Here is a 22,731-nt window from a genome sequence, read left to right as displayed (position 1 = left end):
AAGGGGGGGGGGGGGGGGGTGTTGAGGAATCATAAATTAGACTTTACGATAAGACATTGACGGAGGGGATGAGGGCGTGGGTGGGGTGGGGTGGGGTGGGGAGGTGTCCTGGTCGGTTACCTTATGCACACGGAGACGTCTTAGCATGTTCTGCCCGTCTCTGAAGAAACAAACAGACTCGAGGTGTTCTGCCGCACAGGCACCCGCGTGACCTTGTCCCCGAAGCCCTTTATTAATGCTGACATTCTTTCACCACAAATCCAGTCTCAGATGGTGAAATTCGACTGTTATGCTCAACCTGAACTAGAAAAAATAAATAAATTAAAAAAATGACCCCCCCCCCCAACTCCATCTCCACGCCTACCCTCCTTACCCCATGTCTCTGTTTTGCCACTAACGCACAAAGTTTTTTTCTCTGTCACCTCTCCTTATTAGAGCAGTCAGAGTCGCCGCGTGCTCTTATGAAAGCTGTCGCCCTCCCGCGTGATTAAAAGTGGCAGCTTCCCACCGCCGTTTGGCCTATCAGCGTCGCCACGCAGCCGTCAAACGTGTCCGCGGTCCTTCTGCCTCGTCGCCTCAGTGCGGCATGGAAACTTTTTTTTTTTTTTTTTAGAATAATTGCTCACGCATAAAGGAGCACGGGCGACTAATATATTAGATTAGTGATGTTTGGTTGCAAACGGGGGAGCGGGTGCAGGGGGGGTTGGGTGTTTCATTATCTTGTTCTCTTGGTGGGCTACTTAGAAGAAATACAGAGGTTGCACATTAGACCCCTGACAGTAATGAGCTGCCCAATAGCCCTCCATATACATTATTAGTCTTATTGTACTTCATGTCAGTATTCTGCTAAATCTAAAACCCATTAATACAGCCAGCCTCTCCGAGTGTGTGTTGAGGTATATCTTTTTTTTTTTTTTTAAATGCATAAAATATAGATTTGAAAATAGATTTTCACAACATAACCCTCCCCCCACCCAAAAAAAAATTTACTTTCCGGTGTTTTGCTTGTAGCAAAAAGAAACAAAGTTGAAAATTTACAACAAATTTGTTAAAGGTAGATAATTTATTAAAGTGATTAATCTAAAACTTTTTCTTTTTTTTTTTTTTAATTTTCATTAGTTGCGTGATCAGAAACACTATTGCAGCAGTGTGTTTTTTTTGTTTTTTTTTTACCCCCCAAGCGGTGCGGTTTTATAGACCAGGTCCGCACTTCTAAGCCAAACGCATTATGGCCGAGGCCTTCGAAGCTTGCATCCCAGCCAAACATCTAACCATCACTGCTGAGTCGTGTGTTAGGCTCAAGCAACATATGTTTCTCCGCCCACCCCCTTCCTGCACCCCATCACCCCTCGAGAACGACTGGCACACCACCACCGAGCGCCGCAATTAAGCTTAAAGCTTCGCCTCAGACTTCTGCACAGCCACTCTAAAACTGATCACTGCGGATCAGAGTTATTAAACTTAATTGATTTCATGTAATGTGTGTGTGCGTGTCAGTGTTTGTGTCATAAACTGATATTTATTTTTTATTTATTTTTTTACTTCTACAGGCCCACCCCGGTGCTGCGTACGCTTCTGCTTATTATCAGAGACTGCGTTTGGAGGGAAGTGGGGGATGCTAAAAAAAAATTATAAATGGGTGGTGTGAAATTTAAATGTGTGTTTAATAGAAACAGGGAGTTACATATTTACACACACACACACGCGCGCACACACACTGGCGCTACAACTTCTAAGCAGAAAATGCAGAGGTTGAGAGCTGATTAATGCACAAAGCAGCTAAAGATCGGGAGGGTAAAACAGCCTAACATATTAGAAAACTGTTTAAACTTTAACAAAAAAAGAAGAAGCCTTTTGTTGTTTTTTAGCATTAAACTCTACATAAAGTAATCAATTAGACTGAGCTGAAAATCCCTCATCCTAAGCAGCTGTGAAACAGGGTGTAAAACCGTTCCCTCTGCCTCTCCAGAAAGGTTATCGCCTTGTATCTTATTGCCTCTACCTGCTCCCCATTCACTGTGAACATGCACTGATTTGAATAAGTGCCGCTCCACGGGGCTCCCTTATCAGATCCCAGACTGGTGTGCCAACACAGCAGTATCAGGTACACACCATCTTTCCTCTCCGCAAGTCCCCCCGCCCCAAAAAAAAACAAAAATAAAGTACAAAAAAAAACGAGAAAGTAAAAAAAACAAGAAAAGCTGATAAAAAGTGGTGAGGTATTGGGGACCTGAAAAATGTAAAGCAACCAGCATTCCCACCTTTTTCTGCTCACCTTTTGTGTGTTGTTTTTTTTTTTTTAAATCAAATCACTCATTTATTTCCTCTTATGAAAAAAAAAAAAATCAGGAAATGACGCACTGAATTTCTTAAGTTTTAGTGTTACCATAAAAAAATAAATAATTAGACTTTATAATAAAAACACATTTTCAGATCCACTAAGGCGAAACAATTATCCAGCGAAGGCGTGCTTATTTTAAACGTTTTGTTTCATTAATAGCTTGCACCGGGACTTCCCCTCATAGCTCCTCGCAGAGCCACAGGAACAGAATTCCCTACAGATTGGACTGGTTTCCAGTCTCGTGTTGTTGTTTGCATTTGCTCCACGAGGAGATAAGAAAAAAAAAAAAAAAGAGAGAGAGAGAAAAAAAACGGCGTCGCGGGAAGAGGCGTCAGTTAGTGAGGTTAGCGAGGGACGGTAAGCAACCTGACCTCTGCAAGCGTATCCTCCTTGGGTAGGTTAAACGCGCGCAAAACATATTCAGTAGCAAACAAAGACGCGCGCGCGCCGAGGCCACGCTCCCACCACCTCCCTCCCCCTTTTCCCGCTCCTTTTAACAGGCTAACCTGCTCTCTTCATTAGGGCTGCTGTGGGGACTTATCACTGTGTAGTCTTTGTCCTTGCTGTAATTGCCCTCTCGGCATGTCACCCCGCACCCACCCACTCGCCCACTACCAGCACCATCATCATCATCATCGCAGCAGCCCCATATCCAGCCAGCCAGCCCCAGCGTCAGCTCCCCCGTGACAGGCCCTGGTGAGACGGCGGTGTAGGGAGCCTCTCCTGAGACCTGCTGATCGGCCCCTGAGCTCCGCTGCTATAGAGAGGCTTGTCCTAGTTAAAGCAGCACCGGCAGGAACACCACCACCACTCCCTCTTCGTCCCCCACTCTCCACATCACGCCGTCTGACCTGCCACCGACTAGCCCAACCTCCAACTTGGCTCATTTTACTCTGATCTAACATTTAGCAGCAGTCCGCCATGTCAAAGAAAATATCCTACTAAGAAGCTGTGACCAAAGGTAAGAATTTCTTTGATCAGATCAAAGCAAAACACAAGTATTATAAATAATAATCAATAGGTTCGTTATTGTCAAACAGGTCTGGTGTTGCACATTTACACCAAAACCCAGCTCTAGCGTGATCTTATTTAACTTTAACCTTCACATATAAATAAAGTTGACAATCCAAACTCAACTCTCAACAGAACAAACTGAATCTTAACTATATTTCATCTGTGCTAGACATCTACATGCACCACACAACAGGCAGTCACATTTTGCAAATGAGCCCCGTGCTTGGGCTTTCAACCAAGTTGAATGGCGCCATCTAATGTTCAGCAGAGAGAGTGCAACTCACAAGTGAGTGTTTCTTTGAGCTCCAGAGTAGACTTGGAGGAAACACGGACGGCTATCTCATTGGAATGGGGGAGAGGACAGCGTGCACGCTTTGAAATGACCATAAAAGTGGGCAGAGTGAACCGGTTAATTTGAAATTTAACTCTAACAGACAACAGGCTGTCGGTGTTGCAGCATAATTCTGACCTCGTGTTTGTTTTGCTGAATAAACAGAATAAGTGAATAAATGCATCTTCTTCATGTTCGAGCAGTGCGTTCCAACTCATCAAGCTCTTTTTTTTTTCTTCTTCTTCTTCTTCTTTTTTTTTCTTCGTGTGGGGTAATCGATGTGTCAGCGTTTTCACGGTTGGCTGCGGGGGTTCAGACCTATACGCCTCCGCCTGGAGGGCCTCATCCGAACAGAGGTTAACGTGGGGCTGCGTTGGACAGAGCCGAGGCGCCGCGGATGACAGAAGGGTCTCAGGCTTGTTACAATCGCGTGTTCTCCTGTCTTGACAATCGGGGAGGCCCCAGAAGAAACTTACCCCCTTTTCCATCTTGATTGCACAGTGAAATTTAACCCCCCCTCTGCCTCTATTGGACGGTTCAGAATAGTCGTGTGCCTTTAAATGCCAGCAGCGACTCCGACCCCTAGCCTCTGTCGGATCTAAACACGGCATTATTTACCGGGGCCACAAACCAGGGCGGAAAGACAGAAAGAACATGCAATGTGTTGCGTTGCGCTTTAATGACTTTGTCGCGCCACTTCTGAAACGTAAACACATTAAAGAGGACAGAGTGTCCCCATCATCAAACTTAAAGCAGAGCAAAGATTGTGCGACCCCACCCCCTTTGCTTGCTCAGGGTGGGCTCGCATCCTTCCAACAGACGCCACAGTCAGGCTTCGGGATTTTTTGCTATCAGGGTGTTTTATGCGTCCCGCAAGGCTCAGAGACATTGAGGAGTGGCTACGGCACACCAAGGATCCCAGTCAAGGACGTGGGCGGCATCACTCACGCTGCCATTATTTGCCCATATTTAAAGCTGGGGATGTTCAGGGGTTACCTGAGGGACTCTGGCTCACGCGCGCAGACGAGGTCGGGTGATTTCGGAGTCCGACGGGTGCGCTGAGCACTAAAGGAGACGCGGCACAGGCCAGGAGGGAGGGAGGGTAAGAAAAACAGAGAGGGGCTTTATATATGTCAGCCCGGTTTATACCAGCCTTTTTATGGTCAAATATTTTTCCTCTTGTCACGGCTGGATAAGGAATCACCATAAGGTTGGGGAGCATGAATATTGCCCTTGAGGGCCCGCTGTGGCCGCTCCTTGTTTACGGTTGACTAGCAATCAGCCCCACCGATCCAGGACCAACCGGCCCCTCATCCATCCCCGTCAGCAATTAATCAATTAAACGGGCGGTGGGGAGGAGCAGAATCGGCAAGGTGTGTTAATACAATAGCCTGTTAAGGTTGATGTAATTTCATCACTAATGTCAGCCATTCATCACAGCTTATTATCTGTTTCGCATAAGACGATGGTCAATATCGCTTCATAAATGGGAGAATCATGAGGATCCAGTGATATTAAGCCACCGAATAATGGCCAACGCTGAATGAGGGCCAAAATTAGGAATCGAGGTCACTCAAACAACTATAAATACAATTTTTTTTTAAACTACTGCGGAGAGATTAAGCACCGATGTGTGCAGTTGATCTGTGGTGGAAAATGACCCAAGGAAACAAGCATCTGATTACAGTGCTTTTGTCTATCTGATGGCATATTTTCACCAACAATTGGAATCACAAATTCAAACAGAGATAAAAGCATGGTTTAAATGCCATTGTAGCATCAGCTGGCCTTTATCCCAACTCTGAAACCAAGTTAGCGTTGATCCGACAAACGTGTAAATAGTCGACGGTGCGTAGGAGGGAGACCTGTGCGCTACTGTGCCTGCTATGTGTGGGCCAGGCAACATGTGATACATAAAGTGAGAGTGGAGTTTGGCGCGTCGATTGCTTTGAGCTGCCTGAATCCAAAGCATAGTGCTTTTTGGATTGGAGCCTTTGACAGATGACAGTTTGTGCTCATATTTCATAACTTCAAAATGTCACAATTGCAGTAGAGCCAAAGAAAAAAAAAAAGAATGTTGAAACTTCAAAACGGCGTTCATAAGACCTGCTAGAAAGTTTGGCCATTTTGAAAAAAAAAGATAAAAGAGAGATCAGGTTCATCCATAAAATGATTCTTGTGTTCTTCAAAAAAGAAAGAAAAAAAAAAATCAAATTTGACTTAATAATCATAATCATACGCCACAGATATTTATTTGAGATGCTTTAACAGATCTGTTGAGTTAAAAGATTTAATGTCTTTCTTCACCTGATAATTTGTCATATTAAAGCCACACATTTCAGTGGATTTTACTGGGCTTTATGTGACAAATTCTCAGAGTCGTGTAAAAATTTCTATGTGGAAAGAAAATTATCTATGGAGCTCAGTTTGTTTGACAGAAATAAAATCGTAAAAGTGTAAGGTCCATTTGTGTTCAGTATATTATGTTCTGACAACATTAATTAAAATATAACACAGTCAGCTGCCTTAAGAAAAACCCTCAATGACAGAGCAACAATGGATTTGTTTAGAGCAAAGAAGAATAGCCCAGTCAAAGTCCACAGTTAAATCCAATTGAGAATCAGCAGTGAGACTTGAACATAGATGTTCAAAAATGCTCTCTGTCTTATCCGAATGAGCTTGGGCCTTTTTCATAGAAAAATGTTAAAACTTTCAGTTTGTAGATGCATAAAACTGGTAGATACTTACACCTAAAGCCTGAATGGTAAGGTGGTTCTACAAATGAAACTGTTTTTTTTTTCTATTGGACTGATCTGTGCTCCATTCTGATTAGCTTCTTGTCTTCAGTTTCTAATGCAGTTTTTCTTACTTATTAACTAGTTTTGTTTGGTACTTCACACTAAGCATTTTGTAATGATTGTGTTGTAAAGTGTTGGAGTATAAACTCCGGTAGCTGAATACAAATGGATACCGAACCTTTTAGAGTTTTATTTACAAAAAAACACGCGTCACGTTACTCCCAACTTCTCAATTATGCACTACTTAGTGTTGGTCTACGACATGAAATCACAATAAAACCCAGCGACATTTGCGGCTACAACGTAACAAGACGTGGAGCATCTCAAGGGGCAGACGAGACACAATCATACAAATAAATGCAGCACGTGATCAAAGCAACTACAACAAATCCATCATGTTGATCGGATGGCGCGAGCTGGCTGCCGTCCAGCTCCGAGCAGAAGGCCAGAACTTGCCCCATGTGCTGGGGCCCCTCGTGCTACTAACAGCCTCGGTCAGACGCGAGCAGCATTCCCTACGCCCAAGCCAGAATTTCCCCAGCACTCCCAGCAGGTACATCAGCTCAATTATGATGATGGCAATGAGTGATAGTGTTTTACCTCTCCCCTGTCGCCCAAATAAGTCTGGCAATCACAATGAGAGAGAGGGAGGAGGAGAAAGAGGGGCCGAGACAGAGACGGAGATAGCGGCGTCACCCTCGGTGAGCTACAAGCAACCCGGATGCCAGTTTCTGGGATGGTATCAAACATCTCGGCGGTAGACTCGGCATGAGTATAATCTATACCTACAGGAAGTCAATTAAAAAGTGCCAGGGGAGATTAAGAACGGCGTGACAGCTTTTCGTCAGGCCACGGGTTTGTCTGAGAGAAACCGGCGTGTTGCGTGTCTGGTGTGTGAGTGGAAGGAAATGCATGTGTTTGTGTGTGTGTTGGTAGCAAAGACAAGTTGGAAAGCAGGCGGTGGTGGCAGCAGAGAGAGGACACCATCGGCGAACACTTTTAAAAGCCCTCTCATGAATATTAAAAAGGCCCTTGGCAGTCGGCTGCTCGGTTAGAAGTTTGCAAACCGGCGTAATGTGTCTGTTTGCGTTGAGGAAGAGCTCAGTCCGGATATCAATTAAATCAAGCGCCGTCACTCTGATGGTCCTCTCAATGGGGGCCCATTCCCGTCTACACATCAGCCCAGCTTTGTGTCAACCATCCATCTCCCCTTCCTCTCTCAAGCAGCCGGTAACCGAAGGCACAAATTACTCTCCCCTCCACCTTTAACTCCCACTAAATCTTTCGCCTTTTCCACTTTGCTGAGCCGGGATATTTTATTCCTCCATCAAATATGCATCCCATTAATTAAGTTAAATTACTCCTGACTGCCAAATATCCCCTTGCCCCGATGGGTGTCAACACGGAAATGCACGACTGTGAACCCGCCGTGACACGGCCCCAACACTTAAATGTGAGTTACGGCCCGTCGCGGGAGCCCCATCCACGGGCAGATTACCAGACACTTTGGTGCTGCTGGAATTAAGCGCCGCACGTTCCTTCCCCCCCATCTCCGCCCGGCTTTTTTAATAAGAGCACAATGGATGACACACGCACTTCTGACAATGAGCGGACTGATATTTTAATTACAGGCCTTTTTTTCATCTGCCTCTCACTTCATCTTTTAATTGCTGCTGTTAATCACTCATTAACTTCCCCTCACTCTCTCTCTCTATCTCTCTTTATTTTCTTTGTGCATTTGTAAAGCATTCTTTTACCTTTTACTTTCATACATCTTGTCGCGGTACAAACTCAAACTCTATCTACAAATAAGACAACTTCTGAAGGCAGCTGTGTGCACTGCATTTTATTTTAGGCATCAGTCTGAAAGGGGCTGAATCTGAATGAATGTTTTGTTTGTAAAAACATTGTTTGAGTTTCTCTTCCACAGTAGTCCCCAAAGTTGAGGTCAAGACCCCGTTGGAAAGATCATCAACAAGAATGAAGAGTAAAGAAGATCCAAGTAGTAAAAGCATATGATTGTTATAATTGATGCACTGATGAGCAATTTTATTTATTTTATACATTTTGGTGTCTGACCTACAGACTACAATCTTGCACTTTTTCATTTTTGTTTATTTTATTACTGTTTATGCTGCTTGTTACGACCGACAATGGACTGTAGCTTTGACGCATTAATGAAAAAGGTTGGGTGGGAGGCTTGACCTGACATTTTGATACCAGACCTGCCAATCAGAAATTAGAGTCAATTAAGACAAAATTGACAAATTTTGATGTTGGGTTAATCGAAATTTCTATTTCTATTTACAACAAAACACTCTCACTGCTTTCAAACGTGTATCTCCGCATTATGCCTCTTGTAAAACATGCATGCATAATTGAAAACTTGGGATAACACTGTCATTCTGTCGGTAGGAAGCTGGAAACTTTCAAAATGGCTGTCTATCACATGAAATCCTATAAGAACACATTATAGTTTGCAATTTTAAGGCGAAATAGGAACGGCCAATAAGAGTAAAAACTTATTCATAACTAACCTGGTTTAAGAAAGTGTGCCTTTCTTCTTCCCTTCATCGGTAGAGGATATAGAGTAATTTCACTCGCGTTTGCTAAAAAGGATCAGGAATGTGGGGAACAAAAGAAGTTTACTTTAAGTAAAATGATTACTTTGGTCATGCACAGCTCACACAATGGCCTCTTAACTTCAACAGTCCTCAAGAGCTGTAAAACACATCATTACGAGCTAACGCGCAGCGATGCCTCCTTACTTTTACTACTGATTTGGCCGCTTAGCGTCTGGACTGAGAGTTTGTTTTGCTTTGTCTTTGATTAAAGGAAAAATGGTTTGATTATGAAACCCCCAGGCCCCCGTTGCAGGCCCGCGACAGAATATGAGACTGTTATTAAAACCTAATGGGACTGAAATGCTGACGGAGAGTTCTCTCTTTGTCTCCCGAGCTCAGAGATGCTGAGTGGGGTCCTATTCCGATTCTTCAAAAGAGTCTTTTGCCCAGCCAGAGACGGACGGCACAAACAGACCGTCTCCCTCAAGTACTCGTGCGGCGTAATTTGAAACACAAATTTAATAACGCTCATTGCCTCTTCTGGTTCGCTGTTGAGCTTTTACAACACAAACTTAACTAATGAAGCCATGTATTTTCCGTCTCTTCTGCTGAGAGTTACCTGTACGGGCGCACAGCTTATGAATATATAAAAAAGTCTCGGAATTTTGCTTCAAGGTAAAAAATAAATAAATAAATAAATAAAAAGTGAACACGGGGCCCGTGGAAATACACTGATGCATCAGCGCTGTCTGAATTTCTTTCCCTTCTCTTTTGCCTTTCTCCGTGTGAGCAAGTGTGCCCGGGTTAGAGTGTGTTTCTATTGCAAAAAGCATTAATTTTACAAACATCAGCCCAAGGCTACTAAACACATCCAATCCATTATGCCGCGCTTTATCGTGTTATGGTGGTGGTGGTTGTGGTTGTGGAGGAGGGGGGGGGACGGGCTGTAAAGCTGTCTCGGTCATAAAGAGCGATCGCGGCGCCGAGTCAAACCAGAACGCACAGCTCTCCGGGCCGTACACGCAGCCCTCGTTATCATCAGAGCCGCTCCGTCACATACTTAACCTTTCCGGATCGGCCTCTCTGCATTATTTTCCAAATGACCTTTTGGCGTTACTTCTTTCATTTCCCATAATGGCGCACTAGATTTAGTTAAACGCATTAGAGCAAAATGTGTTTATTTTGGCGAAGGGTGGTCGGCGCTGACTGACAAGGACCGCGTCTCCAGCGCAGAGACTCTTAAAGTCTCGGAGGCTGCGAGCGTTAATTTGTCTTCCTGACAGGAAGTGCCAGGTGCTGCGTCTGAGGAAGAGAAATTGCGGGAGATAGATCAAGCAAATGGATGGGAAATTCTTGTAAAAGTTGCGTTTGCGTATTTTTTTATTTTATTTCATCTACCCCCCCATTTAAACTTTTGACAGATTGCGAGTTGCTGCGTGCTCCGGCACCCTCCACAATTATCACTAGCAGAGCTAAACGAGCATGGAAAGTAGACGCCATCTCAATTTTGCAATTGTTCTAGCGGCAAAAGTTGTTCTTACACAGAATACGGCATCGGTTCTTCTGAAAGCAGCTGTTTATTAGACTCATGCACATGCTAATTTTAGACAGCTTGCTTCAAGCGTATGTTTCAAAAACAATAATAGCTTTAAAAAACTGCTTGCTGGTTCTCTTCTGTTAGCTGAGCCATGCTTCTTTGCTACATGGCAAAAGTCTCAAAGCAGAGACTGAGGGAAAAGTTCAGAATTTGTGTTTTTGCCACTTTGCTCAGCTGACTGGCTGCTCGTAGCAGCAGGTGGGGGAGGGGAAAGGAAGTTTTTGCACAATATGCAACTAAAGAAACACTAAAGAAGCACTAGCACAGAAAACGTGACCAATAGGTTCATTAGACCGATTTCCTTTTTACCGTCACAGTTTTACTTTGACAAGGAGTTAAAAATTAAGGTGTTGCACTTTGAGCTTCAGTCATCTTGAGACAGGATCACAGTTTTCGTCTTCAAACAAGTCCAATTTTGGCTCGCTTACTATATTAAATTATAAAATATTGCCTTGTTTTTTTTGACCCCACATTGGTAAATTTGGTTTAAAACCCCCCCATTGTTTTGATCACTAATGTAAAGTCAAATAATTATGATCAAAAGAAAAAGTAAAGCGTAAACGACTAAAGATCCTTCAGCTACTTTTACCTTGAAGAATTAGTTAGGGGCGCCAATAAGTGTGGTTTTGATTTTTCTCCTTCTCACTTTCTCTCTTTTTAAGCATTTTCTTAAAGGCATACGTTTCCTCCAGTGAATAAATGTTCTCCAGTCAAAGCCTGATGTTCTTTTAAACTTGGCGTAAGATGATTTATTTATTTTAAGAACTTGCATGCATCTTTACCACAGGATGCTGACTAAATTTTCACACTTCTCCAGACTCTATTTCTTTTACAGACAGTTGTGTAATGGGTAAAAAGTAAAAAGGTTTGTTTAATTATCTGCATACAACACACAGCAAGGTAGGTTCAAAAGCTGCAGCACGGTAAAGAAGTATTTCACTACATGTTTGGTATCTAGATCAACTTAGATTCCTTGTTTTTGTATTATATAGTATGATGATTTAGTATTTACTGAACAGATATATATATATATATATATATATATATATATATATATATATATATATATATATATCAAAATGTAAAACCGGATTACTCCAGTCTGAGTTACCCTGGATTTACACTGAGCATAAATTATTTAATGCACAGTTTAGATCTGTGTTAACTTTTTTATTTAACAATAATAACACTTTATTTGGAATCTAAACTATCTGGAATCTAAGGAAAACTAAATAAATAAATCAACTTCACGTCAGTTCAAAGGGCTAATAAATAGATCCGCAAACACAAAAACAAATGAAATTTTAATAATTTCAGTATTTTCTAGTCTCATAAAACACACAATATGGTTCCAGTTAGTTATTGTTCTTGCCCATTAGTTACCATTTTAGTTTTTTTTTCACTTCATGAAAATGTTTCCTCAATTTCAGTTTTTGGTATTTTGTTTAGTATTAGTTAATTATAACAACCTTGAAACTCACATAGTTATCCAGGCCTAAAAAATAAAACAACATCCTAATCAACCTCCACACCTTTCCAGAAGTTTTCGTAGCTGGACTGTTTATAAGCGTGTGGAAGGCATTATAGACCACGGGAACCAACTTTGGGCGACTCTTTAAAAAGCTCTACCAGCAACATAAACGCGTATAGCCCGGGTATCACTCCACCATCCCTCAGCAGCCTGCAAGCAGCAGCTCCTTTCACAGTCCTGCTGTATGAGCGGAGGGAGGAGCGGTGGCGGTGGTGAGGGGGAGCTGAAGGGATCTTAGCAAAATCACTAATGTACGTGATGATTAAGTGTAACTCAAATACCGAGTGTGTTGTTCGTAGGCCTGACAGCCCGTAATTTGCTGTATTATATTCTGCGGTTTTAATTGCACGCCACCAACGTGTCCCTCTGACACGTTATGAAGCGATGATGTACAATTATTTCGGGGCGGCAGGAGATCAGCGGAGTGACATTATAATCATCCTCATAGGGATCCCTCTCTTCATCTGCAACAGCCATTAATGTTTTAATAGGAGGAAAGAAGGAAGGAAGAAGGAAAAAAAAAAACATAAAAATAGTTCTCAGGGACTTCTAACCAGAATCTGTTTGAGGATTATAGAGAATCACGATGGGTGGGGGGGAGGTGGTGGGGCGGAGACGGAGAGGGGTGTGTGTGTGGACAGACAATAGAGGGGTTGAGTTAAGTGACGGCTTTCTCTGGATAAGCAGCGAGCTAAGATGCTCCTCCGCTGTCACCGCCGGGGCCCTCACGCTCCTCATACGGGCCCGAGCATTAAGGCACATTACAAGCGGATGAGCCACGCAGGGCGGAACTGATGGGCTATTCTGGGAACAAACCAGACAATCTCGCACGACATAAAAACCCCTGACACGAGCCGGCCCCGGCCCGTTAACAGTCAAATCACACACACATGAAATCACCACTACATATGTATATCTATACACACACACACTGCAACACCAAGTTTAGGAGAGGGAGAGGAACAAAACTTTTTTTTGTGGCTTGGGGGAAACTTTTTTTCTTTTTGTGTGTTGGCAGAAAGATGTTGGTTTTAAACAGTTGTTCAAATTTCTCAAGTGACACTCAGGGGATGGGGGGAGTAGAGAGGGGGATGGGGGGCAGGGGGGATTCGTGACCCATAATCATAAAACGCCGATCCACATGAGGACAATCGGCGTCCGCGGCGGATGCTGCTCCCGCTACCGGGGCCCGAGCCCAGATATTAAACCAATGCTTCAAAGCATTTAGACTGTTTATCCATAATTTAACACTTACAACAGCACTGGACGTCCGCTGCATCTTTAGGGAGGACAAGGGAGCGGGAGCTGGAAGTGCTGAATCCACGGCCTTTCTGCCAGATGATGGAGGAGACGAAGAGGAGGCTCATTAAGTAGCCAAGCCCCACTGTGGACAAAAAAAAAACCACCAGGAGGAAACGCAAGATTCTGCCATCCTTTTTCTTTTTCTCTTAACCAATTAAATTTGAAGAATCTGATCTTGCATGCTAACAGCCAATTTGTGTTTTTCTGCTGGTTTTTTAGATCTAAAGAATTCTTTATAGGCAAATTAAGACAAATAAGGCTTTTCAGAAAGAAAAACAAAAGTAAGCAGATAGATATGTAGGACAGCGGGCGCATTCAGGGCCTCGGGAAAGTATTCACACCCCTTCACTTTCCCAGAGTTAACGCAGGTGCAAGTCTCATGGGGTTTCTCTCCAACAGCTTACAATGTAAGCTCAGTCTGGTTAGACACAGTATTTGTAAGCAGCAGTATTCACATTTTACCTCAGATTCTCAGCTAGAGTTAAGCTGGAGACTTTGACTGGGCCATTTTAGCACATGAATAAGTGTTGATAGTCGTAGCTCTTCCCGGGAGTACGAAAAGCCTCAGACTTTCTCCTGGATAGGTTTAACATTGCAATGATATCCGTGCGTCTCCCAGTTTTGAGCTAGCCTCTGCAGAGACTTGGTACAAGACGGTTCTTTCCTGCCCCTCTGCTTCTTAATGCTTTTCCACTCGTTCGCTCCACTTCTAAAGACACTCGCGTCATCATACAGTACGTGGTTATCCTTACAACACATGATGGGTCAGCGTACCACCTCTACATTTAAGATCTCGCTGTAGAGATGCAGGCTGGTTAGGTAAACATGTATTTTTACAGTGATAACTATGACATTCAGGTGTTTCAAAAATTGTAATATGTATCCGGATCCTGTTGTCGCAACTATTTCTTACAAGTAGATTTGCGTTATTTTTTCACATTTTGTTTAGTTTCTTGTGCAAATGTTTTAGTGAACTTGAATCAAGACAAAACTGACTCACAAGTAACTTTTCAGCAAGATACAGCAGCTTGTTTTAAGTCAATGATTCCCTAATATTGATGAGAGAAGTACTAACTCAACTGGCAGATTATTTCACATCTAACATGGGAAAAATTAATTATCAAAGAAATATGACTGTCGCTGGAACTAGAGCTTTTTCATCGGTAATAAGGAATTATTGATTCAAAACAAACTCCTGTATCTTGCTAGGTTTTGTCTTATTTCGACTGAACTAAGATATTTGCACCAAAACTCTAAATCAAGAATACTTGGTAAGACTTAGTTTTTTTGTAGTGCACTTTTAATTGGTACCGCAGGATCAGGGTTCTGTCTAGCTGCATAAAAAAAGCCAACTAAAGAGACGATACATGGGGCGATATGCTGACTTTTGTGAGTAAATTTTTGGCATGCTCAGATATGAATTTACAAATTGGACCTTCAAGATTAGAAAAGTTCATTTTGACAGCCATCGTTGTCGTGCAAAATCAAGGCAGACACTTTCTGCTCAACATTACCCGTCAACCTTCTTCCCAACATTTAGTCCTACGTTTTCTCCACAAAAAGATCAAAACATTCCATCTGTTTGTTTCGGGCTATGTGTTTCTTTCTTTCCACAACTGTGAAACTTTGTAGCTCCTCCAGAGTGGCAGTGAGCCTCTTGGCAAAACGTTCTAGTTTTGTTTTTATTATTATTATTATTATTATTATTATTATTATTATTATTATTATTATTATTTGTGCAGTGTTTTAAAAATTTATCAATTTCCTTCCCAAAAACTGAATTAAAATTAGATTTCCATAAGTGGAAAAGTTCAATGGACGTGAATACTTTTGCAGGCTACAACAGAAAGAAGCAAACGAAACAACGAGACGGCAGCCAAACGCCCGTGAAGTGCATGGCGAGCAGGACGCCGACTGCCGTAATCACGTTTGATTGGCAGCGTGGTCAGGGGTTCTAATCTGTCTTGGCCCTGCATTTGCATTTCTTAATTAAATGCCAAAACAATATGATCTTTAACTATCAACAACTCCCCCCAGGTTCCAGGGAAGAGAAAAGCAGCGGCGGGCAGCTGCTAAAGCGATGCGGACAGCCGAGGCGCCGCGCATCCGTTCATTCAAAGAGTCAGAGGCGAGGTAATCCTCCGGTCTGGGAGTTTAACAAGGAAGACGTGGCGATCAATGGAAGACGAGAAATCTTTTTTTTTGTTTTTGTTCTCCCTCCTTTTCTTCAGGCAAAAAGGACAGGAAATGATCGGAGCTGAAACAAAATGACAAACGCCATGGACGTAAAGGAAAACACGTAGTTTATCAATGATTAATGAAACCATAAACCAACACCGCATGAGGAAAAAAATAGGAGTCCAAAAACAAAGTGGTGAGTTAATTGACGTGATGAAGTGTGATTGCGCCTAAAAATCCCCCCAAAAAACATCGGTTTCCTGAAGTAAAACGCCTTCATTCGCTTAATCGCACTATGATCTCACTTTTTCTGGGTCACTTTTTCCGATCCAAAAAAAAAGAAAAAAAAAACAAAACGGCTAATAACATCACACATTACACCTGATCCATTGCCAGGCGTTAGTAAAAATGCTTTACATTCAGATTAGGGACGTATCAAAGTGTGAAAAGTTTTGGGAGGATGAAAAAAAATAAAAAACAACAACAACAAAAAAAAGGCAAAGCTGGGTTATGTGTATGTATGGCTCTGGCCTTAATGAGGTTGTTGCTGGGAGTTTCTTTGTGTTTGCTGCTCTTTAGTCAAGCCGAGGGATGGCCTGGTGATCAGTCAGTCCTGAAAGCACACACAGGGCCGATTTGTCACCGGTGGCTGGCACTGGCAGCACGCGGCTCCTACAGCCGCATGATTTGTGAAACCAGGGGTTGTATTTAGTAGTCCCATTTAAAAGCATATTGGAGAACCGCTCCAGTCGTACGCGCATGTGTGTGTGTGTGCGTGCGTGCACGCTCGTTGTAAAGCGAGACGCTTGGTCAAAGCCCAACATGTTTGCTGCACTTGGGAGAAGCGGGTTTTCAGATGTGTGCTGGTGGTTAGGGTGTGTGTGTGTGTGTGTGTTGGGTGGGGGTGGGGGGATGTTCGGGGCTTGTGAAACATGAGCCTCTCCTCTCATTAAAGGAGATGCTGTGTTTAAAGCAAAGCTTGTTGGCTCCTGCTGTAATATGTTTGCGAACATCAGCGGGAGCAAATAAACACATTTGCTCTGCTCGACTTTGGAGGAACAGAAATAAAAAAAAATCTGCCTGCAACCAGACCGAATGATACCAGTTTACACACACACACACGCATACACACACACACACACACACACACACACACACACACACACACACACACACGCGTGCACACACACACACACACACACGCACAAAATCACAAAGAGAGAGAAGCTAATGGCTCTCTTCCTACATGTATGTTTTAGCGGCGTACGTCTCAGAGAACCTGCAGAAACTTCAGGAAAAAAAAAGGTTGAAAATCCCACAATTTACTCTATTCCCAGGCTGCGTGTTAAACAGCTTAACACGTTTATTTGAACATGGCAAAGCTGTGAGGAGGTCTATCACGGGAATGGAGGGAGCTGAGCACAACATATGGTCAACATGCAGGGGGTACGGAGTACCGCCGGAACAGCCGCACTCCTCAACTACTGGGTATTTATAGCCTTGTGGTAACCTACATAAACTTCCAATTAGGATTATTTGTACAGCTGGCTAAATATAATCTCTCTCACTTTATGCTGAGAGGAAAGTTGATGCAGAGAATTGTTTTTTCCCCCCTTTCTGTTATAATAAAGAATCCCACATTATTAACGCATTTTCATGTTATTTTTGGACCGCCGATATTCAGACATGAAGCAATAATGTCAAGTGTTTCACTTCGTAGCTTAATCAGTTCAATTCTGTTGTTGGCAGTTTTAAACAGATTAAAATAATGACGAGGATGAGAATTATTTTTGCACCGTTCTGAGTTCTCTAAGAACAGGAGTCTGCTGATAAAGACTCCCAGCTCAAAACTTCATTTAAATCAGTGGCGTGTAAAAGCAGGACGACACAGTCGGCGAATGTCACAAGCTTAAAGCAAAAGCGAGCCGCTTCACAAGATTCCCCTGCCAGCATGCCTAGGTGGACCCCATATGGGGGAAAGGAGGGAAGACCAGATGGGTCCCATATGGGTTTGTCCGCGGGTTCCATGGTGGCCCCACATGGGTTTGCCAATGTAGGGTCACAGCCCACATGGGCCCTACATGGTTCCCTACACGGTGGTGGGCCCACAAGAGTTTGCCCTGAGATATTTTGAGGAAACCTCAGAATTCCTGTATTCTTGTTTTCACAATAGAAGCTGATTTCACAGATCTCAAATTGCGTATTTAATATAATTTAATCAGTCCAGATGTGACTAGTCCATGGGTTGAATGTTTAACTTAAGGACTAGTCATTAACACGTACACAAGTGTGATTGACAGCAATAAGACCCTCCTCCTGGCTCTGATTGGTTGTTTTGGATTGGGATGGATGCATTTCTTCAGACGGTAATAATGGCACTGGGAGGAGGTAGAGAAGCTCGAACTTTTCTCAGATTGTCCATGGTACAGTCATTGACATGGTGACGGTTTTAACAAATATGTACAAAACATACTTTTCAGACATTATCATTACTTGAGTTTCTTCAAGGACTCAGTTTCAGTTCGTTTAACAAAGGTCTGATCAGGATCCAAATCGATACATGTGATCAAATCGGGACATCTCTGAATTAAAGTTAACACTTTAATTCAGAGTGTTGTTAACACTGTTTTTGTTAACACTATTTTGTTAACAAAAAGTAAACACAATTTGTTAACTGTCTGTGAAATAATGTTAACTATTGTTGGTGTTGGTTCCATTTCTCTCTCACGCTGGGTTGACTTTTTAAATTCACCTGAGACAAATACAATTTGTAGTTCACACTTCATAGAGCGGCGCTCGTGGGACAAATCCTGGCTTTTGATGATTTGTTTCCATCTCAAATGGACAAAAACGGCCTAAACTTTGGCAGCCGCTGCGGATACAGTTTCTCCTGAGGCATTTCTGCAAGTTCTGCTTATGCGTGTAAAAGCTTGTTTATTCACCACGGCCATCATCTGAGCGAAGGGCTTCTGAAGGGAGGAAGCTAACCGAGGAGTGAAAACCGACTCTCGTCACTCACCCGCAAATGTCACATTTGTACTCTCGCATCCCGAGATGCCTCTTCACGTGGTTCCGGGCGTCTCCCAGCTGAGCAGTGGCGAAGTTGCAGATCTTACACATGAAGGGCTTAGATCCTGCAAAGCAAATCAAATGCAACAATAAGAAGAAGAAAAAAAAGAACAAAAGATATGTCTCTAATTCAGCACCAATAAAAACTAGAGTCCCACTTCAAGTGCCAAGCAGCTTTTCTTTCACTCTCTATCTATCCTTGTCACTCTCCTTCATCTCCTACCGACTCTTTCTTTGCCTGTGGATGTGTAAATTGGATTCCAAAGGTCAGGGCGAATACGTAAATCAATTCTGGGTGCACTCGCTACCTCCCATTCCATCATTAAAGCACTAATCACTCTGGCGGGCTTCACAGGGAGGTTTCCTCCTAATTATTGTCATTAATAAGTCCGGAGGGCGGGGTAGCATTTGAGAGAGTGGCAAAGCTTCTCTTCACCATCCATCATTTAACCGCAGAGCAGTGAGGGCAGATGCCTGCACTATCTGTGTGATGCATGAACAGCCACCAGCTCAACTTAACGGGAGCATACTACAAAAAAAAAAAAAGTCACCTTCTGTGAATTTGAGGGGATGTATTTGGGCGTCTGATGTCAAGAAATTAGTCCGGTACGTTCCAAAAACATCTCCTTCAGTGAGAGTCTGCAGGGAAATGTTTATCGTTTATATGCAGTTGTGCTTGTAAGTTTGCGTAGCCTGGAAGAGTTTAAACTTTTCTGCTTTTCTACCAACATGGCTCTGATCAAAAGCGTATCGTGAAAGAGAAGGCCTCTCTAGAACCTTTGGTTTATCCTGCTGCAACCAACCAAAGGTTGAGAGAAAATAATTTTTCAGTATTCATCTTTGTTGTTAATTTTGACCCACTTCCCTGTAGTTTCTTAGGTCTCAAATGCTCCACCTCCGTGTTTCACAATAGGAATGTAACATTGTTAATCATAGACCTTGTTGATTCATCTCAAACTGAAGCCATCATGGCCGTAAAGTGCAGTTTTATCCCTCAACAAACTCTGAGGCTTGAATGAATTAGTGACGGGACGAACTGGCTGAGGGGTGACAAAAACTTCAGCCCGATTTAAACTTCCTAGTCCTCCTTACCGCATATAATATTGTCATATAAAAACAATTCAACAATTTCTGAAATGAACTAATCCCTCCTGCAGCAAAGCTCTGGGTGACGCCCAGAACTGTGTGAAGACCGGAAGGGACAATAAAACTGTCGGACGCTGGCGCCATGCGTACAGCAGATGAACAAAACAAACCTCACATTATATGGAGAAGTTAGTAAAACAACAACAAAAGTTGTTGCAAGGAAATTTAGCGGTGAGACATCTCTGCTGTTTTCATATTTCGGAGGATTTTTCTAACAACAAAGACGCGAGAACTATGTTGCTATTCCGCTGAAGAACACTTTCTGTCCGGTTTTCTTCTTCACCTGAGCACACAATGCAGAAACCAGCTCAGTATCGCCCTCTAGCAGTCCATAGTGGGTAAATGTAAAACTTTTAAGTGAAATACTGAACTAAACATAGTCTGTAAATGGATGGATGCATGTCTACAGGCATCTTCCAACACCGTAGGTTATTCTCATTCCATTATATGCATCAAAATGAAAACTTATGCATAAGAACCATGCCATCTGTATAGCTACAAAAAGCCCTATTTGCCATTTATTTTAGGTTAATTACACAGTGAATAATATTTGAAAGAATAAAACCCCAGAAAACAAGTCATGGTTTCTTCCACTTACTTTCTGTATAAATCTTTGTTCATCATTTTATTCTTTTTGTGATTTATGTATTATTGTATTTTTTAATAAAGCCCGGTCAATGGAGAACACTTTTTTTACACTATAATAAGCTAAAACATGTTATGTTCTCTGGATGTTCGTTATGCAAATCCACTAATTACCGTTGTATGCAATGGAGTGAAATGTAAATATTTGAAAACTGAGGAAATACACCATATATCAAGATTTATACATTTAGAAAAAATAAAACACCTAAATCCAATATTATTATAATTTATTTTATACCTACTCTTCATAAAGCCTCCCCAAAAAAAAAAAAAAAAAAAAATAAATTAAACATATGCGTAGAATGTAGAATTTGTTAGCGGGCTGAGCCGAATTTAGGCTGGCGTGACACAGTGCGACACTTCACTCTAAGTGGCAGCCGGGTATGATATCCACGCATGCATCTTTGAGCAAACCCTCACCCTCTGCCAGCGAATATCCCAAGACGTTCTACAATATTTATTCCAGGGGCAGCTGCTGATTTGATTAAGCACTTTGTGTAGATTACTAATTCGTTCATACACGGTTCACTTGCTGTGAGCTGGAAGTACGACACATCGAATTTTACGCCAGTAACGAAGATTGAAAGGCAAGCTTGTGCTAACAAGGTCCATAAACACAAGGGACAAGAGAAAGAGGGTGTGTAGAGGGGGGGGGGGGGGGGGGGGGGGGGGGGGGGGGGGGGGGGGGGCGCACATGGCCAGCCTCTTCATTTCGCATATCTCTGCTGTACACCACACATATTTACATAGGCATAAACAGAGGAGCTAATAAAGACAGGGGAAAAAAAAAACTTATTACAGCCCCAATTGTAGCTGCAGACTTCACACCCAAACGCCGAGAAATCACACACAACAATACTGCCGTCGACACCTAATGAAAAAACAAAAAGACAGCAGCACAGGGTCACACCACACCCACCATCACACCTACATGTAGTTTCAGAGCCCCGCCTCACAGCCGAGCTTTATGTTCCCAAAACACATTGGCCACTGAGAAAACATAAAGAGACAATCATCCTTTCTTCCCTTCTCACTCACACACTTTCAGACACATCCAACCTAAAGTTGAGGAGAGAGAGAGAGAGAGAGAGGTGTGTGGAGAGATGATTTGTCCAGATGGCTGGCTGAGCATGAAACATGGCAGAGTAGAAAGAGAGAGAGAGAGGGATGTACCGTCACCTCCCCCCCTCATCCCCCGTTCAAACATCTTATCACATTAATACTCCACCACTCTACTTAAACAGCCTCCCTGAAACTGAAATTGACCATCAATGCGGTGTCATGTTAAATTAATATTGCCATCCACACAGGGGCAATGTGGCTGCTTCACATCCCAGATGAGACAGAGAATGACTAATTCATTTCCTGAGAGGAGAGAGAAACCTCATGCAATGTTTCACCTCACATATCGTGATGTCTTAAGCTTTTTTTTTTTTTTTTCTTTTTACATGCCACACACTTTCTGCCGTAGCCTTCAGCTTTGGAGGAAAATAAGAATAAAAACATGTCAATTTCACATGAATAAATGACTTTGTGCTCATGTTTGTTCCATTTCTCTTTGACACATGAGATTGCAAGATACCCACATAAAGTTTATTTCAATCTCTTGCCTTCCTTTCCATTATTTCAGATTACAAATATCTTTTTTTTGCCGCATAGAAATGAGTGGATCTGAATTTTGGCACCAAGTCAGAAATATATTAAATATGATCCTTTATTGAAACGTTTCACCTGTCAGCACCAGAGTGTGAAAAGTGCACCCAGAGAAGCACTTCTGCCTGCGTGTTGCCACATTGTTCCGTGGCATCTGTGAAAGGTTTCTGTACACAAAGCCAAGAATTTTTACTTTTTTTTTTTAAACGTGGCAGCATTTTTGTAAAAAAAAAAAAAAAAAACATGAAGTATGTTAATACTGCACTTCCACAACTGATAAACATGACAATGGAAATTAAATAATGATGCAATGGAGCCTGAAATATTTTGACATGTGGAGGACTGTACGAGTAAACTGCAAAGGCGTCCTCCACTTCCCTTTATGCAACCTGGTAGCATGTTTTAACACATTCCCCCTGCTGCCGAATGCGAATGTTCCCTTTTATATATATATATATATTCATCCAGTTTTCAGGCTGCTTTTTTACAAAAATTCAAAATAAAATAAACAGTGGCACCTGCTCCTCATGCTGGTCACCAGCTTGGTCAGACACTGCTGTGG

At 42.5% G+C, this 22,731-nt stretch overlaps 1 protein-coding gene across 1 annotated transcript in view; it reads right to left on the bottom strand.

The window, feature by feature from the left end:
• The window catches only part of znf407 (zinc finger protein 407), a 192,759-nt gene that overhangs the window by 159,791 nt on the left and 10,237 nt on the right, over positions 1 to 22,731 (bottom strand). The window contains exon 4 of the mRNA XM_008432014.2: positions 18,676 to 18,790. Coding sequence (XP_008430236.1) covers positions 18,676 to 18,790 — 115 coding nt within the window. The remainder of the gene's footprint in view (positions 1 to 18,675; positions 18,791 to 22,731) is intronic.

Source organism: Poecilia reticulata, linkage group LG16, assembly GCF_000633615.1.
Source record: "Poecilia reticulata strain Guanapo linkage group LG16, Guppy_female_1.0+MT, whole genome shotgun sequence".
NCBI lineage: Eukaryota > Metazoa > Chordata > Actinopteri > Cyprinodontiformes > Poeciliidae > Poecilia > Poecilia reticulata.
This window is presented reverse-complemented; position numbering and strand designations above follow the sequence as displayed.